Source organism: Atractosteus spatula, chromosome 15, assembly GCF_055471065.1.
Source record: "Atractosteus spatula isolate fAtrSpa1 chromosome 15, fAtrSpa1.hap1, whole genome shotgun sequence".
NCBI classification, from domain to species: Eukaryota; Metazoa; Chordata; class Actinopteri; order Semionotiformes; family Lepisosteidae; genus Atractosteus; species Atractosteus spatula.
In genome coordinates, this window is record NC_142720.1 from 7586839 (window position 1) to 7610249 (window position 23411).

A 23411-nucleotide genomic window follows, 5' to 3' on the forward strand; every position below is an offset into this window, starting at 1 on the left:
AAGATCAGGCCACTCACATAAATTGTGGAATTCAAAAAGGGAAGGAGACATAATTCCAAAAATATATAGTGACCAACAAGAGTGTCAGAAATGTTCAATTTGCCACCAGAGTCCTGACTTTGTCCAAGAATTAAACTGGAATTCACTGCAATGGACCTACCTCTGTATAGGAATTTTAAAACAACGACCATATCTATTAACCCTTTTCTGTCAGAGACCCAGGATATATAGAATGAGTTATATTCTGAGTGCATATCCGACATTCCCTGTGATATTAGCGGCCTTATTGCCACTTTCCACATCATATCGGCCTCCTCATGGCTTGAAAGCCATTGATGCGGGTGGGGGGTCTGCCTGTGTTTCCATGTGATAACTCTATGAATTAATAAAAAGAAGATACAACACAACTGGGTATGTATGGATGGAATTTGCACCCCTTTAACACAGATTCAATGTTTGCAGAATCCATAACCTGCACCTGCTGTTGTTCCTGAATTTGAAATAGACTACATCTTCACAAAATTAGCTTAAGTAAAGTTTAACAGCTATCCCTGAGAAAAATATGACCAACCATATTGTGAAATACTTATTCCGTGCCACCATGCTGCCCTATATATGAATTATATCAATTAAAAAAAAAAACTATAGTTGCATTTTTGCCAGGAGACAATTACTTCAGCTGTATGGATGTGGACTATGGGAGAAACACAGAGTAGCCAGAGTAAACCCACACAAACACAGGGAGAATACACAAACTCCACACAGCTAGCACACCAAGGCCCCAGCACTGCAAGGCAGCATTGCTGACCACTGCACTACCTACCAACATACTACCCTCTAGAACATCTGCTCCTAAAATATAATTATCATGCTCTTGTTTTTAAACATTTAGCAGTGCTGCTCTTGTGCTGCATTTCCTTCAAAGGAGCTGGCCTGATGCTTTGTAGGGTCCCTGGGCTCAACACAGGTCCTGCAGCTTCACCACTGCTTTGCCCTTAACTTGCATCTCCACAGACCTCTCAGGGAAAGTTTTCAAGCTCCTGGAATAATCCGACACTGCCTGGGCAGAGTTCATGCCGGAGAAGAGCAACATGTCGAAGACTGAAATGCTGTGCCTCAGGTTCGTCTCTGTTCTCAACACAGCGCAACCCTTGCTCTTGTTTTCACCCTTTCTGTGTGTCAAAGTGGTAGAGACTTGCAGATGAAATTGCTGCTGAAGGTGCTTCAAAATAATAACAAAATAAAAGGTTACAAACAAGGGGAGACCATTTGGTTGTTAGTAGCCTACTAAATCTCATCAGGCTGTTTCTTGGGAAAAGAAATATGGCTGGGTAGATTGTTCCAGGCTCCCACTACACTTTGTGTAAAGAAGCACCTCCTTTTCTCGGTTTTAAATGCATTTCCACGCAGCATCCACTTGTATCAGGTATCATATTTGTATACATCCATCAAATATTGACTCCCAAATAGCAGTGCAAAAAATACACTATATAAGCAAGTTCTTCAACATTCATACTAATTTTCATCCTCATAAATTGTTCTGTGGCCCACTAGAAGTTTAGCATAGTCAGGATCAGGTTTCCTTGTCTGTGCTGCGCTGTGGGTTTGTGAGCTCTGAGTGTTGATCTCACCACTTGCTGATGGACGTTGAACGTATTGAACCACATGATGGCGCTGGACACTTAAAAAACATACTTTGGTCTTTGTGACAATACAAACAAGATCCATAGAAACAGTTCTGTGACACGTGAACATATCTAACCTTCGTAACAGAACAAAAACAAAGGAAGGGAGTTATTTTAGTGCAATTCAGTTGTGTACAGATCCAGGGAGTAAGGGACAGGACATCTGCTCTGCTTCACGAGTGTGGAACAGTGGGATGGTTGTGGGATCAGATCACAAGTGGTGCTGTTCCTATCCTTGAGAAAGAGGTACTTCACTCTGATTGTTCAGTAAAATGCCCAGCTGTATTAAAGAGTAAAAACACCAGTCAGTTAAACATGTCACACAAATGAAATTAATTTGATTAGGACTTTGTTGAACCAATTAGATGCTCTTAAACCCACTACAAAGTCTCCACAGTGCACACAAAGACATGCACAAGGCTTCTACTGTATATGTTTATTGAAAACATTTGGATTTGTATTTTTAATTTATCAAGCAAACTGACAGTCATTCAATATTAACACTGTATTTTACATCACATTGATTAGATATCGCATTATGCCATTAGCTTACAGTATGATTTTCTACTGGAGGAAGCGTTTGTACTAAAATCAGTATTATAGTGATGACAAAATCCCAAGGCTGACTGACTCTCCTTTCACGATGATCTTGATGATGATGATAATGACGTTGATGATGATGATGTTTTTTTTTAACTTGGTACAATGAAGAATGGAACTTATGTGTCTTTAATGAGTGACCAAACAATAAAGTAACTGATCTCAGAACACAGGTGCTTGACCAAACAGAAAAGGCTCCAAAACAGCTCTGGGATGGATTTCGCACAGTGTCCATAAAAATTATCAACTCTTGCCACAGAGATTTCTTGGATGTCCCAACTCACCCTCCTGATCACATTTTACGTACTTTTACGCATGTTACTCTGAACGAGACGCATTTGTTTAGACTTCATGGCAAACGCTGAAACATCCTTTGTTATGGGTTACCTTTCAATGGCAGAGTAAAGACAACTGTCACACTGCACACTGAAGCCAGCTCAAAGTAGAAAGGCTCATTCTTACAACTCCCAAATCCCACACAGCCAGTTTCTGGCAATGAGCTGTGCTGTTATTAAACAGTGAGGTCCTCCATCTTTTCTTTATGCATACAGAGAACATCCTTACTCCTCACTCACTGAGCAACCTGGGAAAATCAACTTTTTTTTTACCTTTTTCAGGTAGGAAGTACACAAACAGCTGCATTTCTAAATGAGAATCATGTCTGGTACTGTATCTGCTCACATTAATAAAGTACATACATGTTCTTTCAAGGTTAGTTGTAAGAAAGTCACAAAAAGCTATAAATTTCAGTATGGGTTATACATTTTAAACAAACAGAAATATGAAATGCAGATATATTGACTTTGCAAAATCCAGAAAAAAATATTCAGAATGACCCTTGCCTTTTCCTTCCTATTGCACACAAAATTCTAAATTAGACAATTGTTTGAAATTAGGTGAGGTTAAACATTAATCAGAATTAAATTAAGCCATGTTTTTTCTCTTTCTTCTTCAGATACTCAAATGTAAATTAGATGATTGTTTTTAGGAACACTAGCCCTTTACTGCAGAGCACTACATATTTCTCTGATAGAAAAAGAGTCTTTTGCCTTCATGTGGAATGAAACTCTTCTTCCCTACTACAAGTAACAGCACCCATTTCTCTGTTTGATGCTGTATTGTTACAATCTTAAGTACATACCTGTCATGGGACTAATAAGAAATACAACAGCTGGGATGCTAAACGCCAAATACTGTCCCTAAGAACTGGAACAACAACAAAACAATTATAACAGCAATATTCATCGATTGATAATGTTGCTTACATAGATATCTCCAGGGTTTATTGCAGGCCAGTATGGACTGTGTCATGCAAGTGAATGATGAGGCTGCACAAGGTCTTACAGGTCAGAGTTAAAAGTGGTTACTGTCTGAAAGATAAACGTCTCAGCTTAAGCAGGTAAAGGTAAGCTTGGTGCTGATAAAACTTGCACATATTTTAATCAATTCTGGACAGAGAGTCTGAATTGGCCCTGGATTCAAATCCTGTCCCTGGTGTGTGTGTGTGTGTGTGTGTGTGAGTGTGTGTGTGTGTGCTACTGTATGTGATGGACTGGTGGGGACAGGCACCTGGGACAGGTAGAAGACAGAAAAAGAGGTGGGTTTGAACACTATATGAAGAAATAAAAAAACACACTCTGGAAATGTTCTTAACTCTCTTGAGTCATGCACAGACAAAGGGGAATGTTAGCAGATCATTTGCCTTTATTAGAATTATTGTGGATTTTCCATGGAAATCCTTAACTCCAATGAAGGGTTTTATTGTTTCCTCATGATAGCTCTGCAAATGAATAAAAAGAAGGCACAGCACATCTGGGTGTGGATGGAAGTTGCACCCCTTTATCACAGTGTGTTCCCTGCGCGGTACTGGTGTCCTGTCCAGGCTGCACCCTGCCTTGTGTTCTTTGCTTGCTGGGAGAGGTTCTGGCTCCCCTGCAGCTGTACTTAGAAAAATAGATGGGCTTGAATATTTACTTATTTGAAGACTTAACTCCAGTGAAAGTTTTTATTTTTTCCTCGTGATAGCTCTATAAATGAATAAAAGGAAGATACAGCACATCTGGGTGTGGATGGAAGTTGCACCCCTTTATCACCGATTTGAATGCTGCTTGTTTGAAGAATCCACGACCTGCACCTGCTGTTGTTCCTCAGCTTGAAATAGTCCACGTCTTCACAGCAATAGCTTAAGTAAAGTTTAAAAGTTATTCTTGAGAAAGAAATGACTGACCATGTTGTAAAATACTAATTCATTAAACATGGGAAGCGGAGTACCACATGGCCATCTGCGACAAGTCTGCTGTGTTCTGGGGACTGCCCGGTGATCTGAACGAATGGAACTCCATTTGTGCCACCTGGGACTCCAGCACTGGCCTGTCTCAGCTGTGGGTGAATGGAAAAGCCGGCTCCAGGAAAGGTCTGGGTCGTGGGAGATCTCTCACAGATCCCAGTATCATCCTCGGTCAAGAACAGGATGCCTATAGTGGGGGATTTAATACTAACGATGCTTTCACTGGTCAGGTTACAGATGTGCACATGTGGGCCTATGTTCTCTCTCCCTGTGAAATACATGACTTCATGAATGGTGTGAGCTTCAAGCCAGGAGATATCATCAACTGGCAGGCACTGCAGTACACTACATCTGGTTATGTAGCTGTAGAAAACAAACCGAACACCAGTATCAACGCCTGCTACAATGATTTAAGCAGATGCTCCAGGGTTTAAAACCCCAAACTCCCATTTCTCTGAGAGTGGCTAATATTTGCTTGGTTTGGGGTTGTTCTTAATCTATGCAAATTAATTCTTTTAAATTGAACTATAGCTCTCAGTATGCACATAATCTATATCAAATTGAAATGGCTTTTCACTATTCATTATAAAACACTTTTTATTTTAGAATCCATGTTAAATTGACTTTTGCTAAATTGTCAAAATGAAAATTACTGGCAATAAAAGACCCTCATGGTTCTGCATATATTGTCTTGCAAATGTTTTTACCCACAGCTTTACGGAGTTGAATCTGGTTGAAAAATGGCAGGAAAACCTGATTAGTGCTGAACAAGACTGGAGAGAAGAAAAGGCAAACTTTCACCATTTCCATGTGTCAAACTAGTAGACACTAGCAGCTGTAATTGCTGCCAAAGGTACTTCCAAATAAAAACTGAGGAAAGGTTACGAACAAAAGATCATTTGGTACTTAGTGGCTAATTGGATCTCATCAGGCTGTTCCTTGATGAAAGCCTGGGTATTGGCTTCACCAACATGGCTGGGCAGCTTGTTCCAGGCTCCCACGCCCCTTTGTAAAGAAGTGCTTCCTGTTCTCATTTCAGTCCTCTGCTTCACGTTTCACTGTTCGTTCTAAAGAAATCCACCGGCTTGTGAGCTCCGAGTGTTGATCTCACCACTTGCTGATGGACGTTGAACATATTGAACCACACGATGGCGCTGGACACTTAGAAAACATACTTTGGTCTTCGTGCCAATACAAATAAACCCACAGACACAGGTCTGTGACACGTGAACATATCTAACCTTTGTAACGGAACAAGAACTAAGGCCCTTTTATTTTAGGGAGTAAATACAATAAGCACTGCCAAGGGACATTCGAACACAAAGCGTGAGCCTTCAGAAGCTGAATGAATATACTATCAGACAAGTCTTCTGTTTAAAATACACCTGGCCCCTGCCTCCCACAACACACACTGCAATTCAGTTGTGTACAGATCCAGGGAGTAAGGGACAGGACATCTGCTCTGCTTCATGAGTGTGAAACAGTGGGCAGGGCTCTGGACTTATAACGATGGCTGTGGGATCAGATCACAAGTGGCGCAGTGCTGTTCCTATCCTTGAGAAAGAGGTACTTCACTCTGATTGTTCAGTAAAATGCCCAGCTATATAAAAGAGTACAAACACGTCACACATATTAAATTAATTTAATTAGGAGTGGACTAAATAGTGATGGATTAAGAGACCACAGCTACCACTCTTGCACTTCGCCAAACCATTTAAATGCTCTAAAACCCACTACGAAGTCTCCACAGTGCACACAAAGACATACACAAGGCTTCTATGTGTTTATTGAAAACATCTGGATTTGTATTTTTAATTTATCAAGCAAACTGACAGTCATTTCATCATTAACACTGTATTTTATATCACATTGATTTATATACAAAAAAAAGCAAACCCATATCTCTTCATGCAGGTAGAGATATCGCATTATGCCATTAGCTTACATTATGATTTTCTACTGGAGGAAGCGTTTGTACTAAAATCAGTGTTATAGTGATGACAAAATTCTGAGGCTGACTGACTCTCCTTTCACAATGAAGTTCTTTTAAACCTGGTGTAATGGAGAATGGAACCTGTGTGCCTTTAATGAGTGACTAAACAATAAAGTAACTGATCTCATAACACAGGTGCCTGACCAGACATGCTGAGGAGCATCAGTCCAGTAGGACCCTCAGAAAAAAGCAAAAATCCAAAACACTGGGATGGATTTCGCACAGTGTCCATAGAAAGTAATTAACTCTTGCCATTAGGGTTTTCTTGGGTGTTGCAACTCACCCTCCTGATCACATTTTACGTACTTTTATGCAAGTTACTCTGAACGAGATGCATTTGTTTAGAAGTCAAGGCAAACGCTGAAACATCCTTTGTTATGGGTCACCTTTCAATGGCAGAGTAAAGACAATTGTCACACTGCACACTGAAGCCAGCTCAAAGCAGAAAGGCTCATTCTTACGACTCCTAAATCCCACACAGCCAGTTTCTGGCAATGAGCTGTGCTGTTATTAAACAGTGAGGTCCTCCATCTTTTCTTTATGCATACAGAGAACATCCTTACTCCTCACTCACTGAGCAACATGGGAAAATCAACTTTCACATCACCTTTTTTCAGGTAGGAAGTACACAAACAGCTGTATTTTTAAATGAGAATTATTTCTGGCATCTGCTCACATAAGTAAAGTACATACACGTTCTTTCAAGATTAGTAGCAAAGACGTTACAAAAAAGCTGTAAAAGTCAGCACAGGTTATAGGTTAAAACAAACATTGATACATATTAAATGGATTAATTAACTTTGCGAAAAAGGGAAAAATAATCGGAATAACCTAAGTTTTTTTCTTTCTTCTGCATGTAAAACAATCTGAATTAGGAGATTGTTGTTGGAGAATAAGAACACATCTGGGTATAAAGGAAAAAAATTAGACTTTGAATTTAAAACTTAAAATGCCATTTTATGATTTTCTGATGTTATTTTAGCATTTAGCACAATCAAGGCCAGTAGTCTGAGGCGCAGTACAATTTCCAGGGCCTCTGTGAAAGTGAAAAGCATTGCACTCCTGTCCGGTGACAGCGAGCCAAACAAAGGCATGATCTGAATCCTGAGTGAATGGGACTCAGCTGGCTAGATAGGGTTAAAGCCCTTGGTTTGAGATATCTGTGTTTTGGGTGGTTGTAGAGAGCTTCCTTGTGGACAGACTAACACATCAGCCCATAACGAAGTCTTTATTTCTCTTGGGAGAAGGCTTTCAGCTCTTCTTCCCCTGTAGGGAGAGTTTAGTGTGTGCGTGAGCGTGCCCAGAGTCTAACTGGACTAAAGGGGAAGGTTTGGACAATGCTGGAGACCTCACTTATCTGCCAGCACCCCCTTGATTACAATATAATGTATAGAAGGTCAGTATTCAGTGTTTATTCTGTGAGGATCACAAAATGTCATCAATGTTCTTGCACAGAAGAAAGTGCTTCTTACCAAGACATCAACCTTATTTGGTTCCTCACCAAGTGGCCCATCAATGCTCTACTAGTTAGCCCTGAAAGGTCAGTTCTGCACTGTTGTACAGATGACCTGCAAGTGAAAACGATCTACTGCATTATGACATTTTGGGTTTCATAACACAACAGCTTGCAAAACTGCAGCACTCATCTGAATTTACAGTCTCACAGTTAAAAAAAAGACATTCTCTCTTTTTGGGAGTAAAACCTAGAACGTTCAGAATTAACCTCCTGAACGTCTACAAAGAACAGGGGTTCGGGACCAACTGCATTCAGAAAAGGGAGATAATATGCCTATTAGTTTACAGTCTTAGAATAGACCTGGAAAGCATTTTTAAAGCAGAGTTACAAATAGAAAAGTGAGTGCGCTGGTATTTGTTGTGGTTTAAGATACAGTTCGGACAATCGAAAGATCCTCACTGATGTAGTGAAGCTTGCAGATCTCAAACACCATGTCAAGTTACCAAGCAACAGCCAGTGAAAGAAAAGAGCGTCACAATCCATACAGGCCAGCAACTGAAGCACCCCATCTGTGTACTTAAGCAACTCAATAAATACTTGTAATGGGATTATGATTAGCTCTCACTTTAGGCAAACCTTAGGAGTATAGATGAACTCCTTCCATGAATACAGGTTTATCATTCCAAAGAAAATCCAGTATGTTGTACCTTTCATGTTTATACAGTTACCAAGAAATCTAAATGTGATAGTAAACACCAGAGATAAAATGCACTGTGCTGCTCAATGTGCTCTGATCAATACCCAGCCTTTACATATATAATAGTTTTCATTTGCATCTAGCAAATAAGAGAGTTCTGTGATCGCTTTAACGTCAGTGTTTTTCACAGAAAGCAAAACCAAAGACACGGAAACTTCAGTCCTCACAGTGCAATGCCGAAACATTCAAGGTCAGCCATGTTCAACGGGAAAGTAGAGACAGCAGAGGAGTTTCTTCTTCCCACTTTTCACAGCGAATCGTCTCTCTCTCTCCTGACAGCGAGAAGCCGGGGCCTGCGGTCGACCTCTTCAGCTTCTCAGAAACTCGTGTCGGGGGGTTTATTCAGCTCAACCTTCACTCCCTTTTCTCCTGCTCCTGGAATAACATTGGGGGAGAAAAATCAATTGGATCCGCTAACCTGTATCGTAGGACAATCACAGGCTTGGGCTCCGAGTTCTGAGTCAGTCTAGCAAGCCCATGCTTCCCAAGTTTTTTTGTTTTTGTCCATCTCTTAGAAAAAGCATTTCTGTCTCGCCAAACACACGCGTCACAGTGTACCTGTCTCGCCCAAATATTAGACAGCTCCTGAGATTAACGTGTCCCGCAAGGTTTGGGAATATCTGCAGCCTGATCCATGTCATTCCTCTCACGGAATGGCGTTTTTTGGTGTTGCGGGTGAAGACACATGGGCCTGTGCTCCACCAGTTCGACCAGTTTTCAGCAGGACAGGTCTAGAGTTTGAAGGAACCTATGCCTTATTATGAGTTAACAATGAAGCCTTTAAGAATCGTTTTATTGTTTTGCAAATTCCTGGCTGGACAAGGTCTCTCGAATGGAGATGTAATTCAAGTATCCTTCACTCGCACTCCGATCTAGCAACGTGAAAGGAACAAGGGGCCTTGGTTTACTGCCAAGACAGACCTGAGCTAGCCGCCCGACTCTCCGACCTAGTTTACAACTTATAAAGGCAACAAACTGGTACAGGCCAATAACAAAAATGTGTGTTTTTGTATGAAAATTTTGCTCATCTTCAAGAATAACAGCCTGTTGCCCTGTTTGAAAAAGTGAGCGAGAGACGATGTTAACGTGTTAACTTCACCTGTCCTCCTTGCTTTATTGCAAAAACAACATCATGATTTGATGCATCAGAACCGTATGTGGTTTTCTTTGTGGAGTCTAACGGATTGGCTCTGGCCAAGCAAGGGGCACGAAGTCTTTCTCCTACCCCAGCGCTCGTTGCCACCCAGCAAGAGACTTCAAACATTTGAGTGGGGGTTCCTAACTTTTTGGACGACTTGTGCTCTTCTGGCTTGAGCCCGTCGCTAGCAGTGATGACGTGAGTTTGTGAGAATGAAGTTAATCCTGCAGTAACTGGACACAGTAGTGAGGAAGAACCGGTCTAGTGAAACAAATGGGAAAACCAAAATGAAAACTGAACTTCCAGGACCACTGTAAACCTCCAGGGTGAAAGTCTGTTTTTTTTAGAAAACAACAATGTTTGGAGAATTGGGGAGATGCCACTGTGCAGGTGAAATCTGTGGAAAAGTGACTGGTCTTCAGGGAAAGCATGATGAGAGTCGTCCCCTGCATGCTACATGAAATGTGACACTAATGTTACAAATGAGAGACAAATGAGAGACAAATCCAGACACTTTGAAAACTACCCAGGCATTTCAGTAAAACCCGTACTGGGCTTATTCTTGTCTCTAATAAATACATATGTATTTATGTATTGGTTTTCAGAGCAAGCTGCTTCAGATCAATGCATCGTGCAATAGCAAGGAACAAGAACTGAACTATAAACTGGGAACCTTAGAATCTCTTGGAATTAAACTTATTCTGACACCATTGCTGTGTCAGTCCTTTCTGAACAGCGACAAATTTACTGCACAGCAGTTACAAACCCCGTTGCAACCAACACTTTTTTTAAACCTTGTGTAAAACAGATAGTTTTTATGTTTCAGTTATATATACTGTATATACAGTAGAAAAATGTAAGCAATGGGAAAACCAGAACTAGAACATTCTGTCTTGACAAGGACCTGCCATCCTTACTAACTGGTAATGGATAACACATTTCTGTAAGTGCCAGTGGAGTGCCTGGGTACTCTCACAATCCCTAGTTTTTAAATAGTATGAATTTGAAAAGAAAGACTATATTTCAGTATAGTACTGCTATAGTATAGGCATTTTTAAGAAATCCCTCAATTAAAATGAAAGCAATATATACTAAATACAGAGTGTAAGCATCTCAGGGAAACAATACGTGTTGAAAGTTCTGTTCTGCTGTCGCCTAGATAGTGTTCTCTCCTGCTGTTTAGGATCTGCCATACCTGTTAAGTATTTTTCTTTAGCCCGAGCTCTTTCATCTGCGTCAAAATACCACACCGTTATGGCATACCTGTACAAAGAGGGGGTAAAAGTAAAAGAAAACTCCAATTCATTCATAAGCAATCCCAGAAATAAACACCAAGTGTAATTAAGACAAATGGACCACAAGATGTCTCAAATAATTCTCGGGTTTCCAGCTGTCAAGAACAACCGTAGCTTAATCAGCCAAGCAGCTACTGTAAATAATTCTAATAATTCCTGCCCAAATTTCAGTTTCACGCGTGTATCCCTTTTTGTTCACAGGATATTTATCACAAAATTAGGAATCGGAAACCTTACTACACAAGCTATACATTTTTAAAAATTTTAGTTAAAAAAAAATACAGAAGAAATGTCAGCCTAATAAAGCATTGAGATTAAAACTGTATTGTTCCTGGGTGAAGAATCCCAAACATCAAATGTGTTTTTACACTATTACTTCTCAGAACTTTGTCATGACCTAGCTCAGCAGCTCACTGCAGAAAAACCAAAAGGAAAAAAAAGCAACTGTGAACAAAAACAGTAGACAACGACACCCTTCCATAATTAAAGAACCCCACGAAAGGTAGAATAGTGTTGAAAAACGACAGCAAGGTACTTGACATGCCAGTTTTCAGTTAAGAAAAAGATTCTGCGATACATTTATACTTGTCTTAATTCCAGCAGAAGACAGGAATGGGAGCTGGAGTGCCTGATGAGAATTAAGAATGCAGGGAATGGAAAATCCAAGCCCCTTCCCACAGCTGCTTCGAAACGTCTTTCTTTTACACTGCTCTGCTCATGTGCAGGACCATACATATTTAACAGGCCATTGAACCTGATGCTTGGCTATGCTAAGCAGAAAGGGAACTGAAGGTCAGGCGTACAATGTACAATGAACGTGGGAGTGGTGGAAACGGTCTGGGAAAAGGGCTGGGCTCCTATCTGCCTACAGACCCGGCGACACGGGGAGAGGCTCACCTTGTGGCATAAGCTGGCTGGACTTCATGAGGATTTCGACGATCGGACCAGAAGAAGAGCAGCCGGTCAAACTTGGGCTCGATGTCGGCAAACTGTGCTTTGCCTTCCGGGAATATTCGGAGCAGACCCCCATGTTCCTGGAATGCAAGAAGTACGATCTGTTTAGCCAGGAAGGCACCCTTGGGATACATATCACTTTTTCCCCAAGGGCAGTCCTGTGGAAAAACCACAAAAGACCCTTTAATCCGCTTAGATTTAAAATAATGCAACTTCCAGGTGTTTATTTATTGTATTGCCATTATACTTAAAGAATATTTATTAAGGAATTGCTCAAAACTGACAGAAGAACTAAAGCCTTCGTCATCCAGTTCCTCCACAAGGCTGAGATACAGATACAGTTTCAGACGGGAGATGGGTTCGATTTGGGTTGATTTTTGCTTAGGCTGGAAGGATTAATTATGAAGTGATCTATACCCACCATTTCAATGAAGGGTTCGATATTGCACGAGTGGCATATTTTTCAAATAGACTCTTAATTTTAGATTGGTATTATTCTTAAATGGATAACAAAGAATGATGAGGAATAATAAAAAATAGTCACTCACACAAGCTCCTGTGTGTTGTAATACTTCTTGTTTTAGACACAGACAACTGCTAAAGTTGCTACATTGTAAAAAAAAGACCAAATTGCTACCATTTCCTTTCTGTGGCTCTGTAGCCAAGACTGGTGTTTTCAGTCTCTGCAGAACTAGAGCTACGGTACATTCCTGTACCACGGAATTATAAGAACCACTGCTCAGGAGGAATTCAACTCTAAATCTGTCATCAAGGCAAAGTAAAAAAAGTCCAGTCAAATCCTATACACCATCTAGACACTAAATACAATGAGATATTTCAATTTTTTGTCAATGGCTGTGACTCTCCTGAGAACATGTTACTTTCCAAAAATAATACCAGGCACACGGGACAGGTAAACAGAAAAACAAACCTCCAGAAGCTGAGTTAAATGTACCGATCAAGGAGAGGTGATTATCACGATATTATTGGCTGAGCTTCTTCACTGTGGTTTACTGTGATTCTTCTACTTAAAACTGGAAAAAAAAATTGATGCTGGTAATCGCAATTATTGTTCAAAGCACAAAACGGTGAAGATGAAAAGCAAAATTGCCATTTCCGCCTTGAAGTGGTATATTGTGGCACACAATGGGTCTGCAATGAAAGCACTCAAGTGAAACAAAAGCTGCAGGGAGCTGTGTGCTGTGATCTCTGCTCTACATTTTGCTCCGAGCACAGTAATACATAGCAGCCAGAAAGGTCATGATGTACTTATGAGTTGAATTCAACATGGGCCTGGAAAATGCTTAAAGACTGCGTGATTATTTCCTTCCACGTACAGTGACCACGTTGGAGAGGCAAACCTGCATTTCACCCAAGTATAAACAGCTTTACATTTTAATACAGTATACTCCAAAAGATCTGCAGTTCATTACCGTGATAATTGAGGCTGTAACTGAGAACTGTCACCCATTCCTCGTGCAGATCAGCTGCTACAGGCCCTGCTATTTCCAGCACACTCTTCCCTCCACATGGGAAGTCCAGAGACACCCTGGGAAGAGCAGGGCCAGTAGGTTCACAGCCATTCCATCCTGTGACATCACAGAGGACTCCTCTTCACTGTGAGGCAGGAGCACACTTCCCGTCAGTCTGCCTACCCCTTCTCACTGACTTTATGAGCAGAAACCCTCTCAGCTGGGGGAATCTAGTGCCTGGGCCTCCATCACAAAAAGCCAGTTATGGCAGAAGGCTGTCCCAGGCTGCCCCAGCACTCCCCTTCCGCCGCTCACCAGGGGAGGGCACTGGGAAAGGTAGGAAATAAGTGTCATTTTCCACTCCGACACTTGTCTGAATATTTGTCTGAGGTTCACGGTTTAAAACCCTTTTGACTGTGTGAAACAGAACCCATGCCAGCCCAGTTCGTAATCACCGGTCGTTTGGCAATATGGCTTAATGGCTACAGGAGGGCCTCTGGCCTTCCGCCCGCCGTGGTGCCTCTCGAGGGGCGCCTGAACGGACTAGGGGAGTGCGGTGGACCCGGAGGGCCGAGCTCTGCCTGACTGACTGCACGCAGCAGCCAAAACCACATCCTGGTCTCCGTCGGCCTGTGACACGGCCCAGCCACCCCATCTGAACAGCGAAACCCGTCCCTCCACAGCCATGGGCTTCTGCATCGGGCAGAACGGCCCGTGGAGGACCGAGAGGATTCAGTGAAACCTCCCTCTGCTGACCTTGACATTTAAGGCAACTTCAGAACCCGCAGAACCCTCCTACTCTAATCTGACGCTCTCCAGCCCAGCCTGCTTCGCAATTAAGACAATTCCAGTCCAGACAGCATAATCCCAGGAACTGGGCCACTCTCAGAATAGAGCTGCCAGATTGCAGCATAAACTCTGTGTGACCCCTCTGCGCCGTCCAGGAAGAGACTGAAAAATACTGCAGCGGCTCCTCCCGCAGCCCGCTGTAGTGCAAAGTGTGTGTGCTGGGGCAGGAAGTGTGCAATACGAGGCTTCGGACATTTTAGATAACAATGCAGAGTCAGCACAACATTATTTTCTTGCAATTTAGGAGCTGCAGTGATTTTTGTTGTACCCACCCATTATGGTATTGCCACCTGTCTGCCTTTTCACATCCTGGCTTGCAGCTATGAACGCTGAGGCTGCCCACCTTCATGCCGGGCGTCTTTTAATGCATCACAGGCAGCACAGTCCCATACTGCAGGATCAGCGCCAAGTGGCAGAGAGGTGCGTTCCACACCAACAGCACTGCATGCCTGCAATAGCCCAAGTTGGCCACAGGGGGCACAGTGCCATTCAGAACCGAGAGAGCCCTGGTCAACTCAAACAGTTCTGCACAACGTGAGTCACTTGGTTCCTACATAAAAAGCAAATGGGTTCTTCCATTTCTTCTTCCATGTACACTATGATTATACTTTAAAAAAATCAGTCCAATATACCATTTTGGAATATACCAGAGCAGATATTTCTGGGTAATACTTTTGCCCAGTTCAAAGGCAAAGAAAGGGCCAAGATGAACGAATGATTTTAGCGACTGTTAAATTAAAACCTAAAAGAAAATACACATACAGTAGGGTCTTGGCATCTACAAGTTTTACATTTGACACTTTGCTTAATTAAAATGCATTCTGGCTGAGGGGGTCTTAGGTGGAAACCAAGCTGAAGGTTGTTAACCACAACTTTCCAATTGGTAGCGCAAAGATCATGAGCCGAATCTAACTAGTGAGTCAACTCTACTCAACCTGCTGCCAGCCCAAGCTCCCACTATCCAGCATCCGCGGCTCAGCGTGGTCTTGTTTTTATATTGTAAGGAAAACTCCTGGTTCAGTGTCAGTGGCGTGGGGAGTGACAGCCTATTGACAACTTTACAGTTTAATTACACGTGCTATTCAAGCAGCAGAGAGAGAAAGTGCAGGCATCCACTAGTCACAGAGGAGGGATTCATGTTGTTTATTTGAACTACTCTAATTTTGTGATTACTGTGGTTTCTTTCACTTGAATAGTATTACTTAAATAATCTTAAAGCCTAAGCTTTAGTACATTATCATATAAGGAAGGGTTACTTACTGTATGCCTTCAGATCTTGCATTCTGTAGTACATTATGCAACTGTACAGGGGAGGACCCATGTGGTGGTTATGTGAAAATCTGACTATTTGTGACTGTTCTGTGCACTGAACCCTTGCAAATGTCAAGACCATACTGCACACCATTTAATTTTTTAATTGCTTTATCCAATACAGGCTCAAGGGGGGTAATGAGCACAAGGCAGTATACACCCTGGGTGGGACATATACAGTAGATATAAATAAAAAAAATTTCCTTATTGTATTACAAATGTATTGTTGTACACTCCTACTTGAGGCGTATGACTAAAAAGGAATAAAGGGTTAAAAAGTTCCAGTGATTTCAAATGAGGAATGTCTTCCGTTAAGTGCGTACAATCAGATTCCTGAATGTGAAATAACAGGTATAAGGTTCTGAGCTCAGGAACAGCAAAGGTCCTACCACTCTCAATGCAGGTAGAGCCATGTCACCCACACAAATTGAATCACTGTGTTCTACGTTACAGCCCTAAGGCCATGCTTCAGCTGTGATGTCACTGGCAATCTTTTCAAGATGTGTCCATATGCCATTTTGAAACAGAGGACTGGGATATTCAGTTGGAACCTTGCAGTCCATAGAATACAGGTGACTTTTATAGCTGCCTTTCAAAGGCATTTCAAATCTGCCTGTAAACAATAGAAATATTGGATTTTTTTTTAGGAGATCACTGGTCTAAACTGGGTATAATGCTGTATGCAGTACAGGAGATAGTTTCAAGTGGATCAGTCAAGCTAGTGAGCAACATTAAAGGAAAATGTACATTACAGATCTGCAGAACTCTGTAATGATGTCCTCAGTCCTGCTTGGACTGTGTGTGAAGCACAAGAGCACTGAAATTCTAAAGCTGCAGGAAAAGCCAACATTCCATTGTCCCCTCAGTCTGTTGCAATTTAGGTTGCTAAGAAACCAAGTGCTGTTGGTTTCAGACAAAAAGGCCAAAGCTGGCAGAAGCTGGAGGAAAAACCTCCAGGCTTAAGACAAGACCCTCCAGATCATGATGCTGCAGGTCCGGAGAATTAACACCACGGCCTCAGTTTGTATTCTAGACTAAATCACGTTTCGCTCTTCTCGTCAAAGGTTACATTTCTGGAACAAAACTGCCATTTTCATTTTTGACATACACTACTAGGCCAACAGCCTGTATTTACATCAGTGAACCTTAAAAGCCATTTTAATCTTTAAAAAAAAAATTAAGCCCCAGCTTATGTTTCCTCTTGCAGGCAAAGAAGCTCACAAATAAAGAGCCCCTTTCCCCAGACATAATTTGAAATTTCCTTTGCGATTCCAGACTGCATATGGAAATACACATCTCTCCAAAGGAGTCTGCAAAGCACATACTGAAAGCTCTACAAATTGCAAGAACTGCTACTGTTCTTCACTTTATACTGACCTTTTTTTACTGACTAAAACATTGATTTTACATTAGCTGGATCTTAGATTTATTTGGTGCATCAAAGCTGATCACACATTTCCTATAAGTGTTCATTCATTATGGCTGAATTTCTACAGTGAAACTATGGGGATTCTAATTTGCATTCAAATGAGCCTACTGTGTTTAATGCGATTAGGACTCCTTACTCTTCATAAATAACACAAAATAAAACACATAAATATTATCTCTAGGATCTCTAGGACATTGGCTCCCAACCCCCATCCCCATCTCTGGGGATTTTCATTCCAGCTCAGTTGTAAATGACAACTTCAATAAAAGCCAACAGATCAACAGATCCTTCTGCAGAGCTCCTACTGGTTACATTTCAGTCAACAAACCAGAATGAGGGCAATTCTGAAACTCCGAAACGGATACCAATTGGGATGATACCAGTGACTTATCCGATTTGACATTTCATGAGCTGAAACCATATTTACAAATTGGCCACAAACAGAAAACCAAAATCAATTAAGAACTCAGTTGGGACAAAATCCAACAGACACAGTGTTCTTCCAGGACCAGGGTTTGGAAATAACTCTCTTAGAGCAGTAAACATCAGTGTTCTGTGTCTGTCTTCAAAAGGATCACAGGAAACTACACAAGGTGCACATTCCGAAGGTTAGCTCAGGAGGTTTCAATGTGGAGACCCAAGTACCCCAAGCATGAAGGTATTGGCCTTTCATTGGTCTAGCCTTGAGTTAACAGATACTCGATATATATTTAAACTGAGGAATCAGAATGTGAAAAGAGTCACTTGCTATTTTATTCTCGCTGCATAGTTTCCACCAGTGACAGGAACGTTCTGGCTGGTGTAGCAGGGGTTCTCTGACATGAGTTAGCTGCAGCGCTGGGAGCAGGCAGGCAGCTCAGTGCTCCCTACGCTGTCACTGAACAGTTGTCCGCTTGCTCTGAACACTTGTGTGACTGGAGGAAAGGGCAGCTCCGCTTTGAGCCTGCACTGATGACGGGCTCCGCGGTGAGAAAGGAGAAAAGGAGAGGCCATCTCTAGGTAGATTTCCACAAGCCACATGCTCACAGTTCGGCAGGCCTTGAAATACAAGCAGCTTTGTAATGAATAATTAACTGAACCAAGATAACTTTTCTTCATAGCTGTTGCCAATTTAAAGTCACCTGGGAAACTGATGGATGCTGGAGTTGGAATACTGCAATTCAGAACCCAATGCATGGTTTGCAGTTAAAAGACTGGCATGGGCCCACGGCCTACTATAAATTGGAAATATGTTTCTCTCAAGTTTTCTTGTGTCAAATGTCACCAGGACGGAGCTGACAGAACGGGCAAATTTGTTTTTCTGAAAGTCTCAGGAAACTTAATGTATATTCAGATTACTACCTGGTTTGGACAGAATAAAAATGACAATTTCCATGTTGGTGTGACTTTTAAATTCTTTTGGCTACCATGCATGTGTCCTTTTGCCAAAATCCAAAAATAATGATGTTCTGTGGTGGCCACAGCTTGGAAATAAGATTAGTCAGTTTTGACTACAGAACGTTATCTTGAACAGGCAGACCAGAGCATCCTGTAATTAGATAAAAACTCTATAAGCAGGTCAGGGGGTCACACACCTGATTAAATTCAAACTAAAATCTGTTCCTGCGTCAGTGCATTTTCCCAGGGCACAGCACTCTAGAATATTCAGAAAACAGCTATTTATTGTCAGCATAGCAGTTCATGGATTTTCAGTAATACCAGAGAGACATACTGTACATTAAAGACAATGATTTTGTTGTATAAACCACCATAACAATTGAATAACCTTGGCATTAAATATGGAATTTTCCCTTAAAATTTTTAACCACTTTGTGCAAACGCCTTATATGTAAATGTGAGAGAAACTAGTGCATGGTAGACTCATCTCTTCTGGTCCTGGGAGGCTTCCATAGGAGGTAGCCATTTTGGCTCTTAAACGGGCCACCAATAGGCACTGAGCCAAAATGTCTGCTGACTTGCCAATAATTGAGCCTGGGAGCAGGCAGTAAAAATCAAGGTTCATCTTAGGATGTAGAAACCCTGTAACGTCCAGATTTTCTCTCATATGTCCTCCTTTTTGGTCCTTGAATATTTGTGCAGAAAGAATTTTCAAATATCTTAAAATATCTGCGATTTTACCCTTATTCTTCCCCCCCCCCCCCCAAGGACTGTCAATGCGAAATGGTTCAGGGTTGAAGAGAATATTGACCATTCGAGAGAGAGACTGCGCATAGTTTCTAGTTGGGTACTGGTCTAGGTCGCTGCCCGGCTCGGTTTTCCTTCTGAACAGGTACCATGTTTCCACAGCCTCCACCCCTGGCTCAGCTATAACGCTAACCTTAGTGCCTTATCTGATTCCCTGCTGTGCACAGAAGTGTTTCTTCGAGAGATCTTTATTTGCTATTTTATATTGTTATCCCAAAACACAACGCCAAAACAAAAGAACACAAACACTGCACAACTAAAGACACAATGCCCATGTTTTTTAAAGTGGTAGAGAAGAATGAGAAGCTGAGAGCTGGTACTTGTATCTTGTTTGCCACAGAGACATAGTTATACATAAGTATGTTCTATACATACAGTAGAAGTTATGTACATATACATCGCATTAATACAACTCAATTTAATTGATACTGGTACAAATGCCACTCTCCCCCCTCTCTACAGATTGTCTTCTGTTTAAATATAGTGACCCTATATTATCAGGCAGGGTAAACCCGTGAAGTACAGGTTAATCCCCAAAGACAAATAGACTTTTTTTTAGATTCTGTAGTGTAATCTTATGGAATAAACAGGACTGAGGACTCTGACGCAGTTTCTTCTGTCTGAGAAGAGTCTACCAGGAAATGGCCATCTGACTCAAAGGGACACTTGCAGGGAAGAACTATGGGGACGTTTCACTTGAGATTTTCAGCACCTGTGCCCTTTGGCATATTTCCTTGCCTTTCCAGGAGCTTGTGTGGCTAATCTTGGAGTGGGATAAGGCCAGTTTGGAACAATCCTCAATTCTAAATGGTTCCAGAGCAGGGATTCTCACTCCTGGTCCTGGAGGAACCCCCTCTTCTGGTTTTTGTACCAGTGCTAACTGCTGGCAGTACTGGGTCTGCCTGCTGCTCTAGTATTTTCTTCAGGGCGGGGAGTCCAGGAGTGAGAACCACTGGCCCAGAGCACAGGTCTCGAACCCTGATCCTGGGCAGCCCCAGTCCGGCAGGTTTGATAGGCCACCCCCGAACTGCCAATTCCTAAAGCCATGGAACAATTTTCCCTCAGACCAATCAAGCAGGCGATTCGTTCAAATGAGTAACTTGGAGATTGCCTGGGACCAGAATCTGAGTCCCCTTCAGTCTCCACAGACCACATTTTTGTTAATTGTACAGATCATTTCCTTAATCAAGATAACACAGGCGTTGCCAATGTTTAGAAACAAGTGAACTATAGGGCTGGAGACCCCTGACCTAGAGTTTTCTCCTCTGCTCTCCTCTTCCCTGCAGGAAGCTGCCTTGTGTGGAAATTCATCTGACGTTTGTTCCTTTGTACTCAACCCTTTATATTACCGCATTTTCTTCTTCACTGCCTGGGTTTCTTCCTACAGCTGATAGATGTGTTGCCCTTGTTAAGTGGCCACTCTCCCCTGCTGTGTGTGCCCTACGATGGACTGGTGTCTCATGCTTTATATATAGCTATAACAGGTGGCTGCCCATGCCATAGTCCTGCTGGACTAAACTCCAAGTGCATCATGTCTCTGTAAAAATAAAAGTGGTTATTAAAAACGGACACACGCAGCATCCCATAAATGGAATGTTATATTCCATGTGGAGTATCTGGAACATGGCATTAAGACCAGAACAGGACAAAAGGCTTTTCCTGTATCCTGGGTTTACATGTCTCTTTGTCTTGGAAGTCATCTAGTTATGCAGTATCCAGAGATACCCATGAGAAAACCTGTGTATAAATGAAGTTCTTATGATAGTGGTGAGGTGTGTAGAATATGAGGAAGAAATTGTTAGGAAGATCTAATGAGGAGATAACAAATCTGGAGATGAGGAAATACTTTGTTTAGACAAAGCCTGCCCAGAACTTCACATGGGGTTTATTATCCTGGGCAGCTTTTTAGTTTCAAAGCCTCAGTTTGTTCCAGCTCGGCAGTTTCCTTCCTCTCAAAAGGAGGGAGAAAAAAAAATGTCACACTTCGGTCTGGCAAAACTGACAAGACAAGCCCACGATGCACGTGCAAAAACTGAAAGAGCAAGATAATCATGACCACTAGGACAGGGGGAAAGACTGGATCCAGCGAGTCGAAAATGAGTGTGGCGACTTTCAAGGGCTGCAGTCTACGTACCTTGGCATCCCAATTTTTATTAAGATAATATATACAAGTAACGCATCTCCCATCACCGTTCGGGTTATCGACGTGCCGCACGTATCCTGTTCCGTTGCCTGGGTAGCAGGCCACCATCGCCTGCAACCAAATCAAAGAAGACGATTAGGAAAGGAAAACCATACCCGCATCATACCTGGCTGCCGAGAGAAGAAGCCAGGAGTTTTCCCTGCATTAAAAAGTGCTTCGTCATACCAAGGCATGCAATTTTCAGCACTGTTATGCAAGAGGACAGTTTTATTTACAGGTTTTATGATTGTTCAGTCTTTGCAATCAGAGATTGTAACTAGGACGACAGAAAACATGGATGACTTCTTTGACAGCAGGACTCCCTCTACACACTGAAGTCCCCGAAAGGAAGATCAAGTGCAAATCCTTCTTTTAGGCGTTTTGTTTAGAATATGCAAGTATACTCCATCCTTGTACCTCATGTCCTACATTTGAGGTTGGCAGCAAAGCATTAACATCTTTGAATCTTACAGGATGTCTTTAGAATCCAAATTTAACTTTTCATTAAAGCAGAGACAACATTTACTGGGTTTGCAAATATATTGCAAAATTCAGAACCATAAAGAATTTTACTTCAGCAAAAAAAAAATAATAGTGATTTTCTGAAATTGTAGGGTCCAACGAGACGCACTAATCCTTTTTCTTTCTGCAGTAAAACACAAATTTTATTTACCCAACAAACAACCACAACAGTTACACAAAGTGTCGCAAATTTGAAGCTTCTTTCCAATCGGTTGTTGCTAATTTCTTCAGTATATTCAAAGGGTACTGGTTTAAAATCTATGGTAAGTGGGCTATCTAAACTAGAATATTTGGGATTTCCCTGAATTCACAGCAGCTCCACAAGAGAGTAATTTAAAGATGAATATTCTTGTTGTTGGACATATATCCAAGATCTATAGCTTCACAGTAAATCCTCTTATCATGTTATGGATCAAGCAGTCTGAGAGAAAGTTCACATGATGGGGGAAGGGGAGACACGTGTATCAGTTTAAAAGGCCAGGAACATACAGTTTCATATACAGTATATGAAACTGTATCAGCTCAAGGTTGCATCTGCACCTTCAGGTTCATAAAAATGTATTTAGAACAGGCCAGTATGATTTTTTGTATCTTATTACTAAGATCAAGAATCCAGGGAATTCAGAGTTCAGGCTTCACAAGGCTTTTATATGGTGGGAATTTAAGCAGTTGGTTTAAGCAAGAGAAAAGAATACAGGATCACTGCACCTGCAGACTTGTGCATTTAAAAACTGGCAATACATCCCAGCTTGCAAATATAAAGATACTGAGCAGCTCTGGAGAAACGTGTAGTTTGTATGGTTAGTGGTTTCATGTTTATAACCTCTTGGTACCACACGTGTCTGAGAACAATAGACTCAAGCCGCATGCCTTTTGTCCTTTTTTGTCCCAGTGTCAAACTGAGGATCCTTATTTAACAGACCGGTAAATAAACTAGCAGACAGATTATTTTTGTATACAGTAACATCCTCCAGCATTCAATTATATCATCAAGGGAGTTAGGCTGGAAAAAAGGCAAAGGTCCCATTTATCACCATCAAAGTGTTACACAAGGACAAACACTAAGGTTCTTTGTTGTTTAAAAGAAAAATCGTCACACATTTACCACAGAATCCAATCACATTTCAGAGAGAAGAAGCACATTATTAATCCAATACAGTTGACTTAACATCTTTTGATAAAATGGAACATTACAAATACAAAACATACAACTACATTTATCAATCATGATATTATGCTAGCAAAGGTGACACCACACACATCAAGACTCCTATAACAAGGAGCGGGAAAAGATACG

At 41.6% G+C, this 23411-nt stretch overlaps 1 protein-coding gene and 1 pseudogene across 2 annotated transcripts in view; one reads left to right on the forward strand and one right to left on the reverse strand.

The window, feature by feature from the left end:
* The first annotated feature begins 4559 nt into the window (after positions 1-4559).
* LOC148819960 (C-reactive protein pseudogene) lies at positions 4560-5006 on the forward strand (annotated as a pseudogene).
* Positions 5007-6340: 1334 nt separating this feature from the next.
* The window catches only part of egln1a (egl-9 family hypoxia-inducible factor 1a), a 43456-nt gene continuing 26385 nt past the window's right edge, over positions 6341-23411 (reverse strand). Inside the window, exons 2-6 of one of the 2 annotated variants that reach the window (XR_016094208.1) lie at positions 21545-21664; positions 12109-12245; positions 11112-11179; positions 10004-10177; positions 6341-9153 (exon numbers count right to left, since the gene is read on the reverse strand). Coding sequence is in view for 1 of the 2 variants with exons in the window: in XM_088933982.1 (XP_088790108.1) it covers positions 9095-9153; positions 11112-11179; positions 12109-12245; positions 21545-21664 (384 nt within the window). In the remaining variant the exon portion in view is untranslated. The remainder of the gene's footprint in view (positions 9154-10003; positions 10178-11111; positions 11180-12108; positions 12246-21544; positions 21665-23411) is intronic. The other variant, XM_088933982.1, reaches the window with a different exon arrangement.